Here is a 19,516-nt window from a genome sequence, read left to right as displayed (position 1 = left end):
AAGTTGGTACTCTCCCTCACTCTTGCTCCCGTGTGATGGCGCACGTGTAGAACATAAGCTCGGAAAACGACACAGTGTCACACGCTTTGATGGGGACGCAGTCTTTGCTTATTACCCAACGCCAACAGTTTCTGAGTTACCAACGGAGGTTGGACACTGCAGCTGATGCACGCGGACTCAGGTCAGGTTGGGTTTTGGCGGAAATTTTGATTTTTGAAAGCCATTTTCCCTCATTTCATGGGAATTATCCCGCATAACTATTCGAAAAAAGTCACTCGCCCACGATACACACTCCACGCTATAGACGAATAGGCGATAGCTTTCAATCGTCTAGATAGATTAAAAAATGATTACTTGCTGCAGACGACGCAAATTTTATTTGAAAATACCGGACGTGCGCGCAGTAGACGCGCTCGCCCGCCGCGCGACCTCGACTGCATATCCGAACTGCCCTTGTCTATATAAGTACACGTGCTAAATGTGTACATACATATATATCCAGACGTATTTTATGAGTCGCATTCGGTGAATGTTTATAAGTATCCTGCCGCGCGCTCTGGCGCGCATAGCCCGCGCGAATGTGAATATGCCGTGCGCGCCTCGCCGGGTGCGCACGTGTTTGGATTTGTAGAGGTCGAGATTTTATTCGGATTCAAGGTGACGTTCCGGGATTTGGAAAACTGGCCTACCACCCTATAATACTTGTGGATAGCCGACAGTTCGACCAAAACAAACAATTGAAGAGGATCTCTCGATGATTGTCGTTCTTTTAATGGTAACCTAACCAAAGTGCATTTCAATATAAGACGAAGTGTTTACATATTTCTTTGAAACGAATAAATTGCAGAAGTATGCAAGAGTTTTGCCCCCAGTGCGCGAAAAATGGCCAAGAGAACAAAATCAGGGCCTTCCAGCTCAACCACACGGAAGCTGTGCTCATGTGCTCTAGCGAGGAGGTAAAATATACTTTGTAGTAGTTCTGTATTTATTTTCTTTTTGTGATTTTTCGTTATTGACAATGATTGGAATTATTCTCTTGTCACAGTGCATATGGCCAGTTGGTCATCAAAAACTCACATTCATCAACAGATTGGTTGGAAAAGAACATTCCAGTAATTGGGAAAAGTTGGTGCGTGCACATATTAAAACTGAACATGATCGATTGCTCGAGTTCCAGCCTTACACACCACCACAGACGCCTTCGACATTCCCCGACATAATGTCCATTCCAATAGAAGACATTATCTTTTTACCGGATGATCAACAGTTTCCTAGTAACTTTATTAAACCATGTAGTACGATTGCAGATAGTACAGCTAGTAGTAAGGTAAAGCCAAAGCCAAAAGTAATTAGTATAGAGACAGTTACAAATATGCCTACCTCATTAGCTGATAAGTCTAAAATTATCAAGCCTGGAAAATATACTTTAGGCCCACCACAAATTAGGCAAGTTAAGATAGAGCCAAAAGAAAATATAAAAGTGTTAACTTGTCCTAGAAAGATAGGGCAACCTTACAAGAAATTTAATTTGACTGACTTGTCAAATACTGCAGATAAAGTTATAAATAAAGTTCCTAAGTCGAATGTTATAAAAGTTGAAGGAGCAGAAATAATAGTAAAAGACTGTTTAGATGAATTAAGTACGATTACAAACAAAGTTGAGTCATCGAATTTAGTAAGCACAATTGGTGATACAAGTAATCCCAAAGATTTAGATGCAGAAACGATAGATGATGATGTTTTGGACATTGATCTAGATGAATTTTTGGAAGGCTTTTCTAACGAAATAGAAGGGACAATAAAGTCTGAAATAGATAATTCAAATGAATTTAATTTTGGATACGAATATGATGGTTTGTTTGACTGACTAGATTGTGTAAAAAATCTATAGGTATAGATTGAAAAATGTTTATGTTTTTTTTTTTCAATAGATTTAAGACAAATTATTTTGTAATTTTCTGCATTGTAACATTGCATGCCAGTGAGCCGTAAATAGAAAAGAAATAAAATGACAATAAGAATTCTTGTATGTGGACTTTATTTTGTAACAACCAATTTCATAAAACATTTACATTAATAGTCAGACGATTTTACATTAACTTTTATTTTATTTTATAACTTAAATGCAAAATTAAAAATAATTGAAAAATTGCTTTTTAGAATCGTAAAAATAAACCTGTAGAGTAAGTATAGTATCAATTTTATAGCACTACAATCATTATACGTGTTCCACTTTTAGTTGATGTAAATATTACATTTAGTTGAGTGGGTTTTATTAGTCAATTTTTTCAATTTACACTTAAATTATTTACAATTGACTATCTTTGTGCGAAAAAAACAGGTGAACCACATCAAATTCATAAGCTGATTTAATACAGTTTAAACTAAAATGTTATCATTAAAATTTATGGTTAAAAAAATTGGCATTATTCTGTTCATTGTTGATATTTAAAGTTACATAATTACGATTACAAGTAATTTCAGAAAACGCTTGCATAAAATCTAAAAGTGATCGTACTTTTTATAAGCCACTAAAAAGTTTCGTTTTTTTTTTTAATTAAAAATGTATTTATTAGAGAGCAGTCATATTCGGTATAATTTTGAATTTTTCAAGTAAAATTATCAAAAATAGATTTTTTCAATGTAAACAGTGTAAGTGAAGACATTTCTGAAAAACTATGCAGCAAACATTTTTGATTCCTTTTTTCAGAAAATATCTTTACTCGGTATAGGTTTATTTTTCACTATACAACATACAATATATTATGATCATATCTCTTCTTAGTGAATACTTGTATTTCTTATTAGCACTATTTGAACATATTCAATCAAATTTCTTGCTGCTGCAATGCATACAATTTTTTCTTATACAGTGAAGCCACAATCTTTCCCTGTTGATGCACAAAAACACGACATTAAATTACAGGAACTCACATTTAGCAATGCTTTACTACAGATGTGAAATCTATTTATTACTATTATAACAGAATAAAATTATAAACGGTAACTTTAAAAAAATTTGTAATATATTGGTAAAATGATTTTGGCTTCAATATTTTATACAAAAGATATGCTTACGCTTCGTAAAATTAATTAAAATGCACTCCGAATATATTCCAAAACTAATCGATATGAAATAATTGATTGCTTATGAAAAACAGATGAATACTATGATATAGGCAAGTCAATTATACAAAATTAAAATTACATTTTCAACTCTAAAATCTCTTTATATTGAACAAGTTATTGTTAAATTTTCTTTAACTCTAACAATAACACTAGTCTTCTTTAAGAGAAACTATGTATACTTTAAAATTTATATAATCGCGCAAGTATTACATATAAAAAGTTATGGTTCGCTTTACTTTAAAATATATTGATCAAAATTCAAATAAACGCAAACGGAAGTATCTCGTAAGCACAATAAAAAGGAGTTCAGATCGTTTGAGTACTTGGTTCCTTCAAAAAATCATTTTCTTGAATTAGAATTGTCAACGTACGCGGTTGCTTGTGTCAAGAAAAAATTCAACATCTAACAGATAATGTCCGTTATCGAGTCATGCAAAGTGCTTCTGTCTCGTTACGAGCCAAGTTTTAGCTCGCCGTCCATCACTCTTTACACGATTTTGGCACTTGCACCGTTCAGTAGCCTCAGGTCGCAAAATTGCCATTTTCTCCGCTGCATACACTTATAACTCAAGTGAAATTGACTATAGAACAGGATTCGAAAATTGAGTATAAGAGACGCTTTATGACGACTTTATAGTCTCTCGTTCTCTTCCTCCTCGCCACTGCTTTGCACCTCCTTAGTCGGTGCGTTCATTTGCTTTTCTTCTTCGGAAATATTGGCGCTCTTGGCTGGCTGATTAAGATCATTCCAGGGCTGGATCTCAGCCGATCCGAATATCCAAAATAGAACCGTCGCAGATACAAAGACTGCCGCCGAAATCCAAAACATAACCCGCCACTCTTCCATTCCATTCTGTAATTATCGAAACGATTAAGATTAAACTGTTTGAAAAATCTATATACTTGATGACAAAAAAATCAAAATATAATTATTACATGTTCGTTGGTGAGCGCTCCGATAATTGCAGGGATGATGAAACCGGAGAAGCTTCCTATGGTGTTCATAGTACCGTATAATGAACCGGCAAAGTTGGGCGCCAAGTCCTGATGATTCTGTAGACTGGTCTGACAGGCAGCACCGTTGGAAGCTAGAGCAAGGATCATCATAGCGATGGCGGTGACTCGGTCACAACCTGCGTAGGTCATCGCGATCAGGCATCCCGCGGGTCCGATGTGAGCTACATTTATTAGAGAAAACATTGTGATGAAAATCAAAGATATCATATTTTCAGCATGTAGCACAGTAATGTCAGGACTTACAGAAAATCATAAAGAGCCGACGTATCCAACCAAGAGTGATGAGACTCTTCCTACGACAGTAGTCACCGGCTGCTGCAAATGCAACACCGGCCACGAGACGGGCAATGTAAGGCAGACCCGTTAAAGCACCAGCCTGAAAAAAATTCTTTGTATTATACAATTCAACGAATGTTTCTTGTAGCTTTTCCAATCATAGGAACTTACGTTTTTCATGTTAAAGCCGAGAATTTCCAGGACGTACTTCGGGCCATTGGTTGAAATGAAGTAGATGCCCCACATGTTTGCAAAGTGAGCGTAAAGCAGTGCCAGAAAGGGTGGCGAAGTGAGAATAGCTTTCACCGGAAGTTTATTCTGAAAATAATATCGAAAATAAAGATTTGTAGAGCATGCATTCACACAAGCACTTCAAGCTTGGAGGTTTTGTTTACTTTTTGCTTGCTGATGCTGGTACCGATCTGCTCTTTAATGTAGCTTTTTTCCTTTTCGGTGATAGTTGGGTGAACGTCCGGGGTATCATAGGCCAACCAAACCCAGAGCAAGTAGAAGACCAACATAAGGCCACTCGTCACATAGTAAGCAGCCTTCCAGCCGAGGTCGTGGATTACCACGCCGCAAAGGGAGAGTGTGACAAAGGTACCAAAGGGACCACCTTTATTTAAAAAAATAAATTGTAAATGCAAATAAGAAAATAAGCACCTGTGATAAAGATAGCAACAAACAGTTATGTTACTTACCCTGCATCGTCCAAACGAACATGCCCTTCTCGCTAGGAGGTACCCACCGGGCGATCATAGCGTGCAACGCCGGATACACTGCACTCTATATATAGAAAATACGACGATTTAATCATTTATACTATAATTAATCTAGACTTATGACAAAAAACTCACTCCAAAGAATCCCATGGTAAATCTCAGTGCGAAGATCAGGCCGTAGTGGAAACTTGCGACCCAAGGCATGAGCAGATTTAGAAGCGCCGGAATCAGAGTAGCAAAACTGAAAACCATACGATTATTAAATCGCTATCGATGTCATTGATCACGATCCTCACAGTCTAAATCTTCTTCACTACACTTACGCTACGACTCTGGCACCACCGAATTTTTCGGCCATCAGACCGGCCGGTATACTCGACGGCAGTGTGCCGTAGAAGTATGAGGCCAATAGCTGACCCTGTATATGTTGATTCCAATTGTACCGAGGGCCATACTGCGCAGTTCGAGTAAAAATTTGTATTTAAATTATCAGCCCAATTTTTGTTTTTATCCACACCTGCACCGAAAGTACCACATTACCTCCCGGGCGCCTGGAGAGAAATGTGCATTTTCGGTGCTGGTGTGAAGAAAAATAGTATACACGCACCACGGGAGGAAAATTGAACAGCCCATATCTCGTGTTTGACAATTTACACGAAATATGGACTGTCCAAGTTTTTTCCTCCCTAGGCACGTAATATACTATTTCATAAAATTGTAAATGCAAGTCTCATAATTACATCTTCCAATTTTTTCGATATCTCCGAAGAGTTGGTATAGTTGGCGACACCACCGGCGTTGCAGTATGGGCCGGGTACATTCTTTTTGACATCCACCATAGCCACGATAATGATGGACAGATTTGTACGTATCACGTAGGAGAACATGCATGCCAGAAACATAAGCGATCCCAGCACAGCTCGCCTAGGTATCCGTTCTAAAACCATAAAAAGTTTTAAATAATTAGTAGTGAACGTTTACGGGTTTCTAATACTTTATGCCAGGCAATTTTACCTGACTTAAGTTATCTATTTCGACATGAATAATAAATAGCGTCCAATTAAGTAAATTGCAGTTTTACAATGGCGCGAATTTAGATAAAGAAATTTTAATTACGTACTCGAACATAACGTTAAATCTTCGCTGTGTTATTCTTTTCTTTCAATGTAGATCAGACTTTAAAATCATAATCGTCATAAACCAATCAAAATCATAGCAGTATACAATACGGCTTAAAAAAGCTCCTTTTATCCGGTCAATTAATCAGACCAAGGACGCCGCATATCTACACTTTTACTCAGCGTATAGCGAGAGAGCCAAAGCCAGGGGTTAACGATCTCCGCGTAACCGCCGACGTTATTAGCGTCAATTATATTTAAACGACGCATACTGTCACCCTCCTCCTCGAATCCTATATATACTATCCGGACAAGCTCGTATACAGATACGTAGCATTCTAATGCATATCAAGCGTATCGGCGGCGGCACGACAGTTCAAGTATCGCGTGGAGGAATTCGCGCCGCTCTACATACGACAATTGCTCTTTAAATTGATACATACTGTACCGCTGTCGTGTCCGTAATTATTCGCAGCTTTTGTTTCGTTACGTGTGCGCACGACCCCGGTCTCAACGCTTTTCGAGCGAAACTCGTAGTATTTTTTATAATTTTCGCAGCAGCCGCGCATACATACATATTCGCAAATCCACATTGACCTTCACACGTCCAGGACGCGCACACACCGGCAAGGTGAGCAAAAAATAAAGAGAGAGAGAGATAGATAGAAAAAAGCGAGCTTTGAACGCAACTGGTCGACCTTGCGTCATCGTCAGCCGAGCATACGGAACGAATAACAATGCGTGAGATCGAATTCGAGTGCTGTGTGATCTTCACCTTGATAGCGTGAGTCTCCGATGCGCGGATATTAGGTATATATGTGCATTATGCATGCCATAAGTTGATTTGTCGTAATCTTGAAGCGTCTGTCTCGTTTTCATAAGCCAGACATTACGATGCGATGTTGTTATTTAAACAGTCAAAAAATTTTATCGGATTTAAACACAGAAATACTTGTTTTCGAAATAGATCGAATACCGACGTAACGTGGTAACACGATCAATTTAGAAAAACTTAAAAGCTAGTTTCTCAAGTATTCGGCTCGCGATTCTCTCGAAGAGATAATACACGCTAACTTGACGGCGAAGTTGAGAAAGATGTTTACAACTTCGTGTGGCATTCCTTAGCTGGAAATTACGATTTATGGATGTCCGATTGATGAGTCTCTATTCCAGCACACTTCTTCGAAACGATAACCAGTAGCACAGACTCACCGTTGAGTTTTGAAAGAGCCATCTTCTTGACAATAAATCGGCCTCTGTGGGACCGGTCTCCAGTCAGCTGATCAGTCGCTCATGTGCCCCACACCTGCAAAAAAAACGATGATAAAAATTAATTAAAATTCAAGAATCTCCTTATCTCTCCGGAAAATTCACACTCGACGTTATATTACGTTACGCAATAAACCGCGGCCGTCGACAAAAACCGAGTCGAATCCGATTCCTTGCTTATCTCTTCGGCGTCACACGTAAGACTAAACAAACCAAACAAACCAGCGGAAAACGATAAACATAGACTGTCGTTCTCCGATCGGCATCAAGAAGTGGATGCGAGTTACGAGAACGTATAAGTATAGTTATAACACGTGCATAGTTGAAAAAAAACATGAAGAAAGATGAGAGAGAAAACATCGATTCGATAAGATAAAGCCTCTCGCGGCTTCTGACACTTTAACCCAATTATCACGAGGCTCCAGATACAAGTACGTCTGCACCATCACGGGATCGACGAGTTAACGCTAAAGTCAAACTATCTCTCAACGCTGACGCCGTCTATGGTCAATTAACTGAATTAAGCATTTTCACCGAGAGATCTATACATAGAAATGTGCAACCCACGAGACACTTGTAATAATAAAAAGACCACAATTGTCAAAAGATTCGACATTTTTCTGACGAAATTCTCATTCACATTCCGGTTTGGGAAGTATACGCGATTGCGTCGGTTTGCGAAACGAATTGCGGGGGAGAGGCGACTCTATTTAGACCGAAAAATCACACTAAGATGCGGCGTTCGAAAACCGATCAAGCGTCTTATTATGGCGGCGTTGTGTATTATTTTTAGTTTCAGCGCGGAATTCAATGTCACGTTCTTGCGGCTATATACTGGCGCCTCGAGTCGATCTTATTTATAAAGTGTTTCATTGTAAAAAAACTATCTATATTATGGCACACACACACACACACACTGAGAGAGAGTATCGCGTTACGACCTTGAACGCGGCCAAAAAAAGTCGATAATGAGATGAAATAACAGAGATGAAATAAAAAAGTCACGTACGATATTATATGAGTATTATATGCAACTATGCTGGTGGTATTCGCGACTCGGAGGCTCGGAAGCGACTGAGTAGTACTGTCTGCTTCAGCAGTCGTCGACTCTCCCCACGATACCTTATACCCGCACGTTCGCCGCCGCTTTTTCTCTCTCTCTCTCTCTCTCTCTCTCTCTCTCTCTCTCTCTCTCTCTCTCTCTCTCTCTCTCTCTCTATGTGTATATAGCTTGTCTCCGGATCCGGTTTACAAGATCAGCGAGTTATTCGCGCAAAAACAACCACGAGCTTTTACATCTCAAAATGCATATATACACGCGTCATCGAGATTGTGATTATTAATGAGGCGTTCCTCTGACTTATTGACCCTTATCCCCCCGTCGATTCATGAATCGAACGATCTTACGTACAACTATAATGACGTGTAAGTTTTCGTGATGCCAAAATTTCAAAGTTATTTTTCTCCCATTCGTTCTTAATATATCTCGCCGCGACTTTTTCGCGCAAATCTTCATAACCTAAAATACACACCTGCACGGTCCGAATACCCTCGAGTCCAACAACCGACGCTATTCGTCACACCTCCCCCGACTTTCCTCTTCGCGACCCTACGTCAACGGTTAAAAAAATAACGAAACTAAAAAAAGCGAAGTCGACGTCAGAATCGATTGTAGGCACCGCGTGTATGCACGCGGCTCTCTCTCTCTCTTTTCCTAAATATAGGTATACATCACATCGGGGACGAGCCCCTCGCTGCCGTCGAATGAAAAAGCAGCAGAGCACGTCGCGGCGGCCGTTGCACTCGGCCCCTTTGGTTGATTAAATAAATCATCTATGATATGAGATACGATACCTTATACCTTTCTTCGAAGTGTCGTCTCTCCTAGCTCTGGCTCGCTGTGCGTGTGTATGTGATGATTTTTGCGGGAAAACTGGACTGCAGGCGAATTATGGCTTTTCCACGCTCTTCCTGCGTAGAATCCAAGCGCGCCAACTATAGTATACTTATTTCCTCTCCTGAACTCACCAAAAGTCACACATACACGAAACCGATGATCGCGTTTCGATGTGTGCGAGTAGGAATGCGCGCGTAGATATTTTATGCGAGAAAATAACGTTCGCAGCGCCGCTAAACGTAAGTTAGGATGAGCGCGAAAAATTTGAACCTCTTTTTATTGATATGGAATAGTGTGTGACAATGATCTTGGAATGTATCATTGAGCGGAAAAAAGATGAATATTTATTCAGGCAGTATATTTTAAAATTGTATGGTAGGCAGCTACTTATCGACGCAGCAGTCGGTAAGCCAACTTGACGTGTAAGTATAGATTTCTGTGTTATCGTTAAACATTACAGTTACAGGGTCTGCGTGTTATTTCGATTAAACATCGTAGGTTCGAGAAATTACGAAAATTATGCAAATCAAGCCATAACATACAACAAGTACACTCTTCAAACATTCCCGCGCTCATTACGATGACGAAAGGACGCGTGACGTCATCACAGCCGCCAGCGCCGTATCGAAGCTCGTAGAATGTCCTACCCGCCGATACGTGACATTATACGTCCGGCTACACTGTATACATACAATATGCGACGTCAGCGCAACGTTATAGAGCTTCCGCTACGAAACCAATCGCTACGTTAGAACTTCTTATAGAAGAATCTTGGTCGTCGGATCATTATAGGCCACCTCGACGAGAATAAGTAAAAAAAATCAAAAATAAATTCGAAAAGCCTTTCTCCACACAGCATCGCGTTGAGAGACGATAGAACGATGTGGAAGGTTCTGGAAGACGAATCTTCGAGGAGGTTCGATCGCTTCGAGAGCCCGGATTTTTTATCCGTTCGATCGATTTCCTCGTACGCATCGAGCTATAGATCTATTAATCAGTCAGAAGACACTCGAAAGATCCGAAATCGTTTTCCGGGGCACACTAGCTTCTGACTTCTGTCGGCTTCTCGAAAGATAATTGCGCCGCCTTTCGTAAAACCATAACAGGCAATCCCCTCCCCTAACGCAGTGTATATATACAGGAGCGCTGCTAGTCAGCGGATTCAATGTCGCTCGAGCTCCCGTCGTGGTAACTCGTGTGTTCCCTTATATACGTACTTATATACAAGTGACATATACTCAACAAGTGCGCGGATAGGTACACGTGGGTCTGTATACGGTCGTTCTCGAGCAGTCGTGCAGCGGATCCGCGTCAGTGTCGATAAATCTGCTGAGAGTGAACAGTAAGCAGAGCAAAAGTTTCAAGTGGACGTATACGTCCGTATACAGTAAGTTCTGGAAGGATCAAGGAATCGAGTGTTTCCGTGCTTCGGAGATGCTGCCGATATCTCTGAAGAGCGACTTTACTGCCGCCGCCGTGCTGAGCGAGGAGGAGATTCGCCTGGAGAACCAGGAGCTTCGACTCATTCTGGCAGCTCTTCGCGAGGACGTGTCGTCGCTGCAAACGGCTCTGGCGGAGGAGCGTCGGAAGAGGCAGGCTCTGGAGGTTCGTCATCAGCGTTTGGCTCTTGGACTGTACCGTGTGACCGCTGCTCAGGAAAAAGGTGCCGCTGCGCTCAAACGCGTCCTCGACGGACAGGGCGACAAGGTCAAGCAGGTCTGCGAGGAAGTCGAGAGGTGGAAGCCGGTGCTGAGGAACGGAAAGCTCAGATTGAGATGCATGTCCGTACAGCAGTGAACGACAAGGTGTTTATTTTTTTATGTTTTGGAGTTTTTTGCATTTTTTTTTTAACTTCAAACTAAAAATATCAATGTTTTTAGCTGCACATATTTCGTAAAAGCTTTACACAGTTGGCTAATCAATGATTGATGTTTTCAGTCGAAAATCGAAAGCGGCGTCACACGGTAGCGTATAACAATTAGGAAGCACTCGTCGGAGGATTGCTGAATAGTACATATCATCACACACGTCGAACCGTCGACGAAAGTTTCGAATCTCGACTATACGAATTCCAGAAAAGTCTTTAGTGCCTTAAAAAGAACTTTCGAATACAGAACGATTTTTGGTAAAAGAAGCCGCGTCCAGTATTTCTCTGTGATTGATTGCGCATAATCATGAAGATGTAGTTTATTGTTAATTAATCGAAAAGACTGAATAATTTTAATCTGATTTCAATACTTATTGAAAGGTCTAGTCAATATTCAATGTTCCCTTTATATTGCAAAACTCCTTAGGTTGTAGTAGATAATTTTTTTACGTTTAATTTAAATAAAATTCGTGTAAAAATTTGTAATAAATCAAACTGTCTTTTCCTTCCCTTGATTACACAGTCATCCTCGTAAAATATTCTTAATCAACTGATATCCTACTTACACGATTATTCCCAGATCTTTCTATAGAACGTCCAAACTTTCTGTCCTCTGCTCCAAAATTCGTGCATCTTTCGCGCCAACTTATCGTTGTAAGCCTACTGAGCATCACAGATAGATTTTTATATTCGATCCTTATACTTGCTTATACAGCGAATTACTTGAATTAGATCGACTTACCTGCGCGTATATGTCTACTGTAATAGACTATCACATTGCGTGCAACGAAACACAAGAATCGCGAGCTTTATTTGTGAACGTAAGGCATAATATTACAATCATGAAATGTAAATAATAATCAGTTCACCATGGTATAACTTCGGCCGCTATGTCAGAATCAGAATTAAGACAAATGGAAATTTTCAGACATTGCGTATTTCCTATTTTGTCTACTTCATACGCCCAGCTCATGTAAGAATTCCTTATAAACGATTTCAAACGGTCTTTGCATTTCGACGATGAATCGGAGTGACCGATTGCATGGAAAAAGTTAGCGACGGACCGATCGTTCCGGTGCAACTTCACCAATCGCTCCATAGTGGGTTTTGAAAGAATAGCTTCACACATAGTCTTACGATATCCATCGCAAGTGTTTGGATAGGCTCTCAGAGTGTCCTTCGACGATGGCGTGATCGTTGGTGGTGGAATTGTATATTGCGTCGAGGATGTACTAATGCATCAGGAAATCAGAGAAAAAATTAGAATCTTGCGTATTATTGAAGTATTACGACAGTATTGTATAGATGTCTAAACTCACCGTGCAGGGCTAGCCCACTTCTCCAGGATAGGTCTGCACTTCTCAACGATCTCCTCTCTATTGAAAAAATCATTCTTGGCATTATGGATCACTCCGAGGGCCTCGGCAATTATGCTTTTCGCCTGGTTCACTTTGTCATCGAACGTCGTCAGTGTAATGTACTCCGTGACATTAACTCTACTTTTCGATTTTTCTAGAAGCGGCAGCAACAGCTCTTCTATGTTATCCGGCGTACGGCCATCGACGACTTCGATTTTCCGAACACCGTCTGCGAACGTGATGACTGCTTGGTAGTCCTCGACATTTTGTCCCTGTACGTCTTTCGTCGTTATCGAATCGAAGTGTCTTCTCATCCGCTTCAACTCCTCGCGCACATTCGTCGCAAAGTAGAGTAGAGAAGAGCTCTGGTCGAGTGATTCGGGTATGTAAGTGTTGTTGACTTCTGTGCACCAGGATATGATCTCACCACGCAGCGACGTGTACGGGACCGAAGCATGACGCAGACTCTGGACTGTTTCGAGAGATATGTTCTCAGCCGATAGAATCAAGCCATCGATTCCAGTTGGTGATAGGAAAGAGTCGAAGAATTTAAGCTTCTCGTTGTACAGGTCTACGACTACCTCAGCGCGGGAAAGAACTGCCTCGGCAGCGATGAGACACGAAAAAATTAAATAAAGTTTATTCATCTCGACGGTTGTTTAAAGACTGAACGCGTCGACTCGCTTTTGAGTAGCACTGACTAAGTATTTGGTATCGTACTGTGTGGATTGAAAGTCGTTGTCTTTTCCGTTGCTGACCGAGAGTAATCTTCCGTTCGACTCTTAATCGGGTCAAAAGTAAATAAAACGTCCACCTTGTTCATTATTCATCGCTGATACAGTGTATATCGCTACGTGATAAATTTACATCTACAACAATTTTTCAGAGTTGTTCTTTGCCACACTCGACGAATATCTCGCGCAGTCGTACAAATAATTCTTTGTGTACACACAGTATAACAGGGAATTTCTGTAATATAGTAAAATATAATTGGTAGTGGTTTTTAAGGTATTTTCTGAAATTATAACTCAAATTCATTTTCACCATCATCGCCATCATGGGAAAAAACACAATCTCAGTGCTCGTAATGCTTTCCTGCACTCTCTTCGCCGTCTGTCGTGCAAATCGGCAAGAATACATCGCTATCGAAAAAGCCCTCCGAAGTTTATCCAACGTCGTCGTGAAATACAAAAGCGAATTCGATACCAAAGTGAAATTCGTCGAGTTGCAAAAAGCCATCGACGCCATCGACGATTCCATGCTCGATTACGTGGGCACAGCTAAAGACAAATTGGACGAACTACGTGCATTAAACAGCGCCGCGCGTCAAACCTATCAAGACTGCGTCGGCCCGGTGTTCGAGTGGTGCGTTTCGATCAACAGCACACTCGACCTTTTCATCCCCTACATAAGCGACCCAAGCTTATCGCCTTACGACAAAGACATCATTTGGGAGATGACCGTCGACGCTTTGAGCGACGGCCAGAAGAAAACTTACAACTCGTTGGAATTGTTGAAAAGCGTGCAGAAGAAGACCATCGATCTGAAAAATTTACTGGACGCCGTGTTGCACGATCTGCACAACGATTTCGGCCCGAACGGCTTTTACGGGAAGCGCAAGCAGGAGCTGATGAACGCGATCGTGGAAAGCCAGAAATCTCGTCAGGCTTTGATCATCGCTGGAGTCATCAGCCTCATATTCGGTGCCATCGCAGCTTTCGTGATCGGTCCGGTAGGCGTTAAGTTGGACCTTCTTCAGGTGTTCGTCCCTCTTGGATTAGAGGAAGTGATCCGGAGGCAGCGACAAGCGACCTACGAAGAAGAATTGCAGGTTATTCAAACGTTCTTCAATATTCTCGATGAAAAAATTAACAACGCAAGCACGATCGCAACTCAGGTCGACGCGGACTTGGAAGAGGATAAGAACAACTTGTACGTACTCTCAGGGCTCATTTCTGCAGCGGAAAGAGTAAGTACATGTGACGTACGTATAATGGGGATAAACAATCTTACTTATTCTGGTCGTTATGTGTACTACTTTCAGAACAAAAAAATGCTGTTGATGAACAGTCCGATTATGCGAGCTCGACTTGTTCCAAGCTTTCGGAACTTGGGGAACAAATGTTACGAATACACCATGTGGCACGGGTATGGCTCGGAAGAATACGAACATATAAGACACAAGAGAGTCAGACGTCATGCCTCCGAAACGTGTAAAGCGCAGCGATTGAAGGCAATGACCATGATAACTCGATCCATTCCTTTGAACAGCACGTTTGAAACTATCGTTTCCAAAGCCCATTCCATTTTAAGTGAAATGAATTGCGAGTCTAAGAATTTGCCTATGCTATCGCCAAATGAACAAAATGCGGCAGTTTTGCGAAGTGCTTTTCAGGTACTTGCGTAAGATAAAGTTCTTTTTTTAGTTAAGCCTACAATAACGAATTCAAAAGTGAGAATAACTTTTTTACCTTTTTCTATTTCACATATACGATTGGTCTTTGATATAATAAGTCATAATTCAAATAAATCTATACATAAAAACGTGTCACAATCATTCTCCACGATCACACATGAGTCATATCCTACACGACTATTTCCACATCCTCGCCGTCCAAACTCCCTACCCTCATCGACAAATTCTTGTATTCCGTAAGATTCTTCGTTCTATTCACGCTCCAAAGTTCAAAGCCGCGTCGATAAAACTTCGGCAGAGGTTCGATTCCTGCATCCTTCGCCAGCCCATCGTTGTAATCCCACTGAGCGTCAGCCAGCTTGTGCGCGTGACGCTTCTTCTTGCCACCCTGTAGACTCGCGTTCGAATCCTCCAGCATCGCTGTCGTCGAGGGCAGCCTGGTTTTGCCGATCAAGATCGATAGATAGTACTGGACCTATTGGCAAAAATGCCGATTTTTATATACTCGATCGTTAGCGAATTACTAGAATCGGATATAGACTTACCTGCATGTGAAACATTGGAAAAGGAACGACAGAAGTAGGAATGCCGACGACACACATGCTGGGTCGCCTGGCGTTGACGAGGTGTTTGTAGAGAGGATTTACGAAGTTGTCGTCGACGTCGAGGCCACAGGAGCCAGTTTGCAGGAAGGGATAGCTGAATTTGTAACCAGTGCAGAAGACGAGGCTGTCGATACACCTCAATCGGCTGCCATCGCGGAGGACGAATTCGCCGGATTCGAACTTGTCAACTCCTTGTACTTCCGTTACTTTAGTGGGTAGAGGGCTTTTGTTGGACAATCTATTTACGCGGATAGAGATTAAAATGGAATCGATTACTTCGACGCTTGATAATTTCATACCTGGGATTGTTGTGACTGAGGTAGACCCGCGTGGCCCGATCGGAAATCTCGAAGGCGATGTCGACTCCTGAACTCGAGGCTCCCAAAACCAGAACGTTCTGGTTTTCGAAGCTATCCGGTTTGCGGTAAACGTGGCTGTGCATCACGCGACCCTTGAAGTCGCTCAGCCCCGGAATATCGGGGGTGTAAGGCTCGAAGAAATGACTGCGGTAATTTGAACTAATATAATCTTTCTTCGCAATAACGCTATTATATAGAGACAAAAGTGAAGGTTTTTTACCCGTTGCAAACCATAACCGCGTCGTAAGTGTATTCCTCGTTAGTTGAAGTTTTCACGTGCTTCACTTTTACGTTCCACTTCGTGAATGGAGAATCGTTTTCAGGCTTCACCGATTCCACTATCGTATTAAACTATAAACACGATCGTGTCGAGGTGATTGATCATTTTTCAAAATACCGATAAATGAAATTAAATTTTAATTAAGCAGATCGACTCACTCGTATGTACTGTTTTAAATCAAAATGAACGGCATAATCTTCCAAATAATCGCGAATAACGTCGTGAGACACACAACTTCGATTTCCTCCCTTGATCTCACGGTAATCCGGAAAGTTCATTAGTTCCTTTGGCAAATTCGTTCTGTCGGCCCGCGTAAAGATAAAAGAGATGCTTATAATGCCAGATTTGAACAAGAACTATATTATATTTACTAACCTGAGATTTTTATACATACTGGAGTGAATGGGTAAACCATTATCGTCCTTGCCAGTCCTGTCGGTATATAACCAAGTACCGCCGACTCGATCCGTTTTTTCGAAAACCGCGAATTCGAATCCCGCGTTCGAATTCTTGGCCAAGTGTCGCGCTGCGCACAATCCAGCCGCGCCCGCGCCGATGACGCAAACTTTCTTTGTCACTGGCTTATTACTGATCCTTTCGTTCTCCATTGTCTATAGGAATATGTTGTCGGCTATACTTTTTTATTTTAAATGACGCTCGATCTACAATGTCAATTTAGAATCGCGACTATTTTTTATAACCGTCAGGCGCCGTGGAGTATTGCTGGAGCGTCGCGCGCCAACTAAACCCCCAACTAACCTAAAAGATTGTATGATGAGGTGCTTTATATATATAGCGAGGAGCAAATAATACATAGGTATACAAACGCGTGTTCGAAGTAAATGATGATTTTTATAAGCGTCTGTGTATATATAGGCATATTAACAGCCGCAGATAAGGCGTATCACGCGGATGTTGGGTGTATGTACTTATGTTCGATACCTTAATCACCCGAATAAAACAAGAAAATAGAAAACCACTGTTGGTTTTTTGAGAAGCCCGAGTGAAAATTTTCCCGCGATAAAAAGTGTACGAGAAACCACATGCAGGTAGTTGTGGTATGCGAAAAAGTTAGGGTTGTTATTTGTGGCATTTTGAGGATTAAATTTTTTCGTTTTTATTAATCTTAAGCTTTCAAAAACTTACCGCGATAAGATGATAGAATAAATTGTATACAGATGCAAAATAGGTAATATGAACGCTTGATACTTCTGGGCGATTGAATAAACGTACAAAATGTAAAATTAAAATATTTATTACTTATTTTTCAATAATAATATATAAGGTTGCAGAATCAAACGTAATTTTCAGAATTATTAATCATACAATAATAGTATAATGATAATAATAATAGTAGTAGTAGTAATAGTAATAATAATAATAATAATAATAATGATAGTAATAATAATAATGAACTACTTGTATGTTAATCTTAACTTTATCCAGTTCTGAGCAAGTTCTAAAAATATATAATCTATACTTTTATAATACATCGGACATCCTCAATCGACGGCTATTTTACTCTCGTTTTCTTTCAACACAATAACAAAATGACATCGTTCTTTCTCTCGCTCCTCGCTACAAAAAGTAATTACAATTTATCATATAAAAGTACATGTAAAATACTCGAACCACTTCCCATTTTTCGTTTGCGAATCCTATTCGTCTGACAGACAAGAACATAATATAATGAACGAGCGTAGAAATCAATAAAGGTAAAATTGATCGTTGGTTCTATAACTTAATCCAACAGTTATATTATTCTTATTGCTACTCGTAACTCAAGCTCTTAGGATCTAATGACGCGCCACAAATATGCTATACAAGTAATAAACTCAGTCGCGATGTGTATAGACGTCGACGCCGAGGATTCGAGAATTGCAAGCTTGCGCGATTTTTGCGATTATTTGGATTTTCGTACGAAATGCTCGTTGTTGTGGATTATATAGCTGAGTGCTGACTAAACTCTGGTGTAAAAATTATTTACATGCTATATTTAGTTACATAAATAAATCTATATTTTCATATAGGGGAATATACACAGACGAATTTGATAATAATTATTATAATTTACACTTAAAGCATGATTTATAATTTATATTTAAGGAAGGCATAAGGCAGGTTATAAATTATATGCACGGCGTTAGTGATGCTCATATGCTCTAATGTAATTATATCCGTAATGTATATGATACAAGTCTCAATTTACAAATAATTTTTATTAAAGCGATTAAATAAAGTTAAGGCTGAATTTCGTACGAGAATCATCAGTATATTCATAATCATTAAGTTGATGAAAAATAATGATTGCTGCCTCGAAATAAACTTCGATACTCAGCATCGACCTATACTCAATATGAAGAATGCCATCGATCTTTCATCTTCAAAAGAAAATTCTTCTTTTGTTTGGATGTGCATAGATCTGCAAGTGATGTTAGTACTCTATAATTGGTTTGTCTCGTTTGAGCATTAGCTCGTATTTACAAGAATACGATTCTCGAAACCCAGTTATTATAAAACCCAATAGTTTCAATAGTAGAATTAAGGAAGAAAAAATAAAATTATGTACAATAACCTCTAGTAAATATTTTGACTTATGACTCGACCTACTTTAGGTTGCATATATAAATGTACAAAACGATGTATTTTCGATTTAACAAACTTCATAAGAGTTAATAATCAATTGCCTGACCAATTAATTGTGGTTATATAAATATACAATGATATTACTACTGTAAGTATAAGTTTATGCCAAAGTAACTCATAGACAAAAAAATACAAGGGGTAGAATAAATCATAGAATGTAATGAAAGTTAATAAACCGAACGCAAATTTGATCCAAGAAGTACAGGATTGATTACGCTCTCGAGAATTATATAATGCCATTTTCTTGGACTTTGGAAGTCATTAACTTCGTAGATAGAAGTCACTATTCATTGGAAGTACTTGAGAGCCTTCAGCACCTAAAAGTTGCAACGCAATTTTTATGTATATATGATTTGATTAGTTTTGTATAAAGAAGTTCACTTTGTTCAAAGCATCGGAAGTACGAACACTGGAACACGATCGAGTACTAATGTTTTATACTAATTTTTAGTAATTATTATTTAAATTTTCAAAATCTAGAAAATTTTCACAATCACATTCGTGTGTATGAATCCACGGCATTTTTACTCTCCAGTTGATGTCACTTAAGTAAGTCT

General features: G+C 39.9%; 6 protein-coding genes across 13 annotated transcripts; 3 read left to right on the top strand and 3 right to left on the bottom strand.

Moving 5' to 3' along the window:
• Positions 1-117: 117 nt before the first annotated feature.
• Positions 118-2,029, top strand: LOC100119608. Of its 2 annotated transcripts, XM_008215298.4 has the most exons (3): positions 118-775; positions 848-956; positions 1,046-2,029. In XM_008215298.4, exons 2-3 carry the CDS (start codon positions 852-854, stop codon positions 1,865-1,867), a joined length of 927 nt encoding a protein of 308 aa, XP_008213520.1. In that variant the 5' UTR covers positions 118-775; positions 848-851; the 3' UTR covers positions 1,868-2,029. The 2 variants fall into 2 exon arrangements, with proteins under 2 accessions (XP_008213520.1, XP_001603348.1); XM_001603298.6 differs by having other exon boundaries at positions 118-956.
• Positions 2,030-2,129: 100 nt separating this feature from the next.
• On the bottom strand, positions 2,130-9,611 carry LOC100119649 (sialin). Of its 5 annotated transcripts, none has more exons than XM_001603334.5 (11): positions 9,386-9,611; positions 7,475-7,568; positions 5,885-6,081; positions 5,468-5,598; positions 5,280-5,385; positions 5,124-5,208; positions 4,818-5,038; positions 4,594-4,740; positions 4,390-4,522; positions 4,066-4,307; positions 2,130-3,982 (listed from the first exon to the last, which is right to left on the bottom strand). In XM_001603334.5, the coding sequence occupies exons 2-11, from the start codon at positions 7,494-7,496 to the stop codon at positions 3,761-3,763; spliced, it is 1,506 nt and encodes a 501-aa protein (XP_001603384.1). In that variant the 5' UTR covers positions 7,497-7,568; positions 9,386-9,611; the 3' UTR covers positions 2,130-3,760. The 5 variants fall into 5 exon arrangements, with proteins under 5 accessions (XP_001603384.1, XP_008213589.1, XP_008213590.1 ...); XM_008215367.3 differs by having other exon boundaries at positions 9,393-9,602; XM_008215368.4 differs by lacking the exon at positions 9,386-9,611 and adding an exon at positions 9,064-9,235.
• A 964-nt stretch (positions 9,612-10,575) lies between these two features.
• On the top strand, positions 10,576-11,785 carry LOC100678432 (RUN and FYVE domain-containing protein 1). Of its 2 annotated transcripts, none has more exons than XM_031922359.2 (2): positions 10,576-11,233; positions 11,309-11,670. In XM_031922359.2, exon 1 carries the CDS (start codon positions 10,863-10,865, stop codon positions 11,223-11,225), a length of 363 nt encoding a protein of 120 aa, XP_031778219.1. In that variant the 5' UTR covers positions 10,576-10,862; the 3' UTR covers positions 11,226-11,233; positions 11,309-11,670. The 2 variants fall into 2 exon arrangements, with proteins under 2 accessions (XP_031778219.1, XP_003424993.1); XM_003424945.5 differs by having other exon boundaries at positions 10,579-11,233; positions 11,367-11,785.
• Positions 11,786-12,074: 289 nt separating this feature from the next.
• On the bottom strand, positions 12,075-13,402 carry LOC100678552. Its single transcript, XM_031922352.1, has 2 exons — positions 12,615-13,402; positions 12,075-12,527 (listed from the first exon to the last, which is right to left on the bottom strand). The coding sequence occupies exons 1-2, from the start codon at positions 13,298-13,300 to the stop codon at positions 12,161-12,163; spliced, it is 1,053 nt and encodes a 350-aa protein (XP_031778212.1). The 5' UTR covers positions 13,301-13,402; the 3' UTR covers positions 12,075-12,160.
• Positions 13,403-13,575: 173 nt separating this feature from the next.
• LOC100677902 lies at positions 13,576-15,201 on the top strand. The gene is made up of 2 exons (XM_003424936.5): positions 13,576-14,622; positions 14,698-15,201. The coding sequence occupies exons 1-2, from the start codon at positions 13,711-13,713 to the stop codon at positions 15,058-15,060; spliced, it is 1,275 nt and encodes a 424-aa protein (XP_003424984.1). The 5' UTR covers positions 13,576-13,710; the 3' UTR covers positions 15,061-15,201.
• Positions 15,113-17,557, bottom strand: LOC100119771 (flavin-containing monooxygenase FMO GS-OX4). 2 transcript variants are annotated; one of them, XM_001603444.6, is made up of 6 exons: positions 16,689-17,557; positions 16,472-16,613; positions 16,254-16,384; positions 15,974-16,177; positions 15,615-15,912; positions 15,113-15,544 (listed from the first exon to the last, which is right to left on the bottom strand). In XM_001603444.6, the coding sequence occupies exons 1-6, from the start codon at positions 16,919-16,921 to the stop codon at positions 15,239-15,241; spliced, it is 1,314 nt and encodes a 437-aa protein (XP_001603494.1). In that variant the 5' UTR covers positions 16,922-17,557; the 3' UTR covers positions 15,113-15,238. The 2 variants fall into 2 exon arrangements, with proteins under 2 accessions (XP_001603494.1, XP_016836734.1); XM_016981245.3 differs by having other exon boundaries at positions 16,708-17,057.
• Between the last annotated feature and the right edge of the window lie 1,959 nt (positions 17,558-19,516).

The sequence above is a fragment of the Nasonia vitripennis genome, chromosome 1 (genome assembly GCF_009193385.2).
Source record: "Nasonia vitripennis strain AsymCx chromosome 1, Nvit_psr_1.1, whole genome shotgun sequence".
Classification (NCBI taxonomy): domain Eukaryota; kingdom Metazoa; phylum Arthropoda; class Insecta; order Hymenoptera; family Pteromalidae; genus Nasonia; species Nasonia vitripennis.
This window is presented reverse-complemented; position numbering and strand designations above follow the sequence as displayed.

Excerpts from the sequence above, each read along its gene's own strand:
- LOC100119608 (XM_008215298.4), top strand. The coding sequence starts at position 852 with ATGCAAGAGTTTTGCCCCCAGTGCGCGAAAAATGGCCAAGAGAACAAA. Across the intron at positions 957-1,045 it reads TCATGTGCTCTAGCGAGGAG|TGCATATGGCCAGTTGGTCA; the intron begins GTAAAATATACT and ends CTCTTGTCACAG.
- LOC100119649 (XM_001603334.5), bottom strand. The coding sequence starts at position 7,496 with ATGGCTCTTTCAAAACTCAACG. Across the intron at positions 6,082-7,474 it reads GGCTCTTTCAAAACTCAACG|AACGGATACCTAGGCGAGCT; the intron begins GTGAGTCTGTGC and ends TTATGGTTTTAG. Across the intron at positions 4,523-4,593 it reads TCGGCTTTAACATGAAAAAC|GCTGGTGCTTTAACGGGTCT; the intron begins GTAAGTTCCTAT and ends AATTTTTTTCAG.
- LOC100678432 (XM_003424945.5), top strand. The coding sequence starts at position 10,863 with ATGCTGCCGATATCTCTGAAGAGCGACTTTACTGCCGCCGCCGTGCTG.
- LOC100678552 (XM_031922352.1), bottom strand. The coding sequence starts at position 13,300 with ATGAATAAACTTTATTTAATTTTTTCGTGTCTCATCGCTGCCGAGGCA. Across the intron at positions 12,528-12,614 it reads AAGTGGGCTAGCCCTGCACG|TACATCCTCGACGCAATATA; the intron begins GTGAGTTTAGAC and ends CTGATGCATTAG.
- LOC100677902 (XM_003424936.5), top strand. The coding sequence starts at position 13,711 with ATGGGAAAAAACACAATCTCAGTGCTCGTAATGCTTTCCTGCACTCTC. Across the intron at positions 14,623-14,697 it reads TCATTTCTGCAGCGGAAAGA|AACAAAAAAATGCTGTTGAT; the intron begins GTAAGTACATGT and ends TACTACTTTCAG.
- LOC100119771 (XM_001603444.6), bottom strand. The coding sequence starts at position 16,921 with ATGGAGAACGAAAGGATCAGTAATAAGCCAGTGACAAAGAAAGTTTGC. Across the intron at positions 16,614-16,688 it reads AGTATGTATAAAAATCTCAG|AACGAATTTGCCAAAGGAAC; the intron begins GTTAGTAAATAT and ends GCGGGCCGACAG. Across the intron at positions 15,545-15,614 it reads TTCCAATGTTTCACATGCAG|GTCCAGTACTATCTATCGAT; the intron begins GTAAGTCTATAT and ends TTTTGCCAATAG.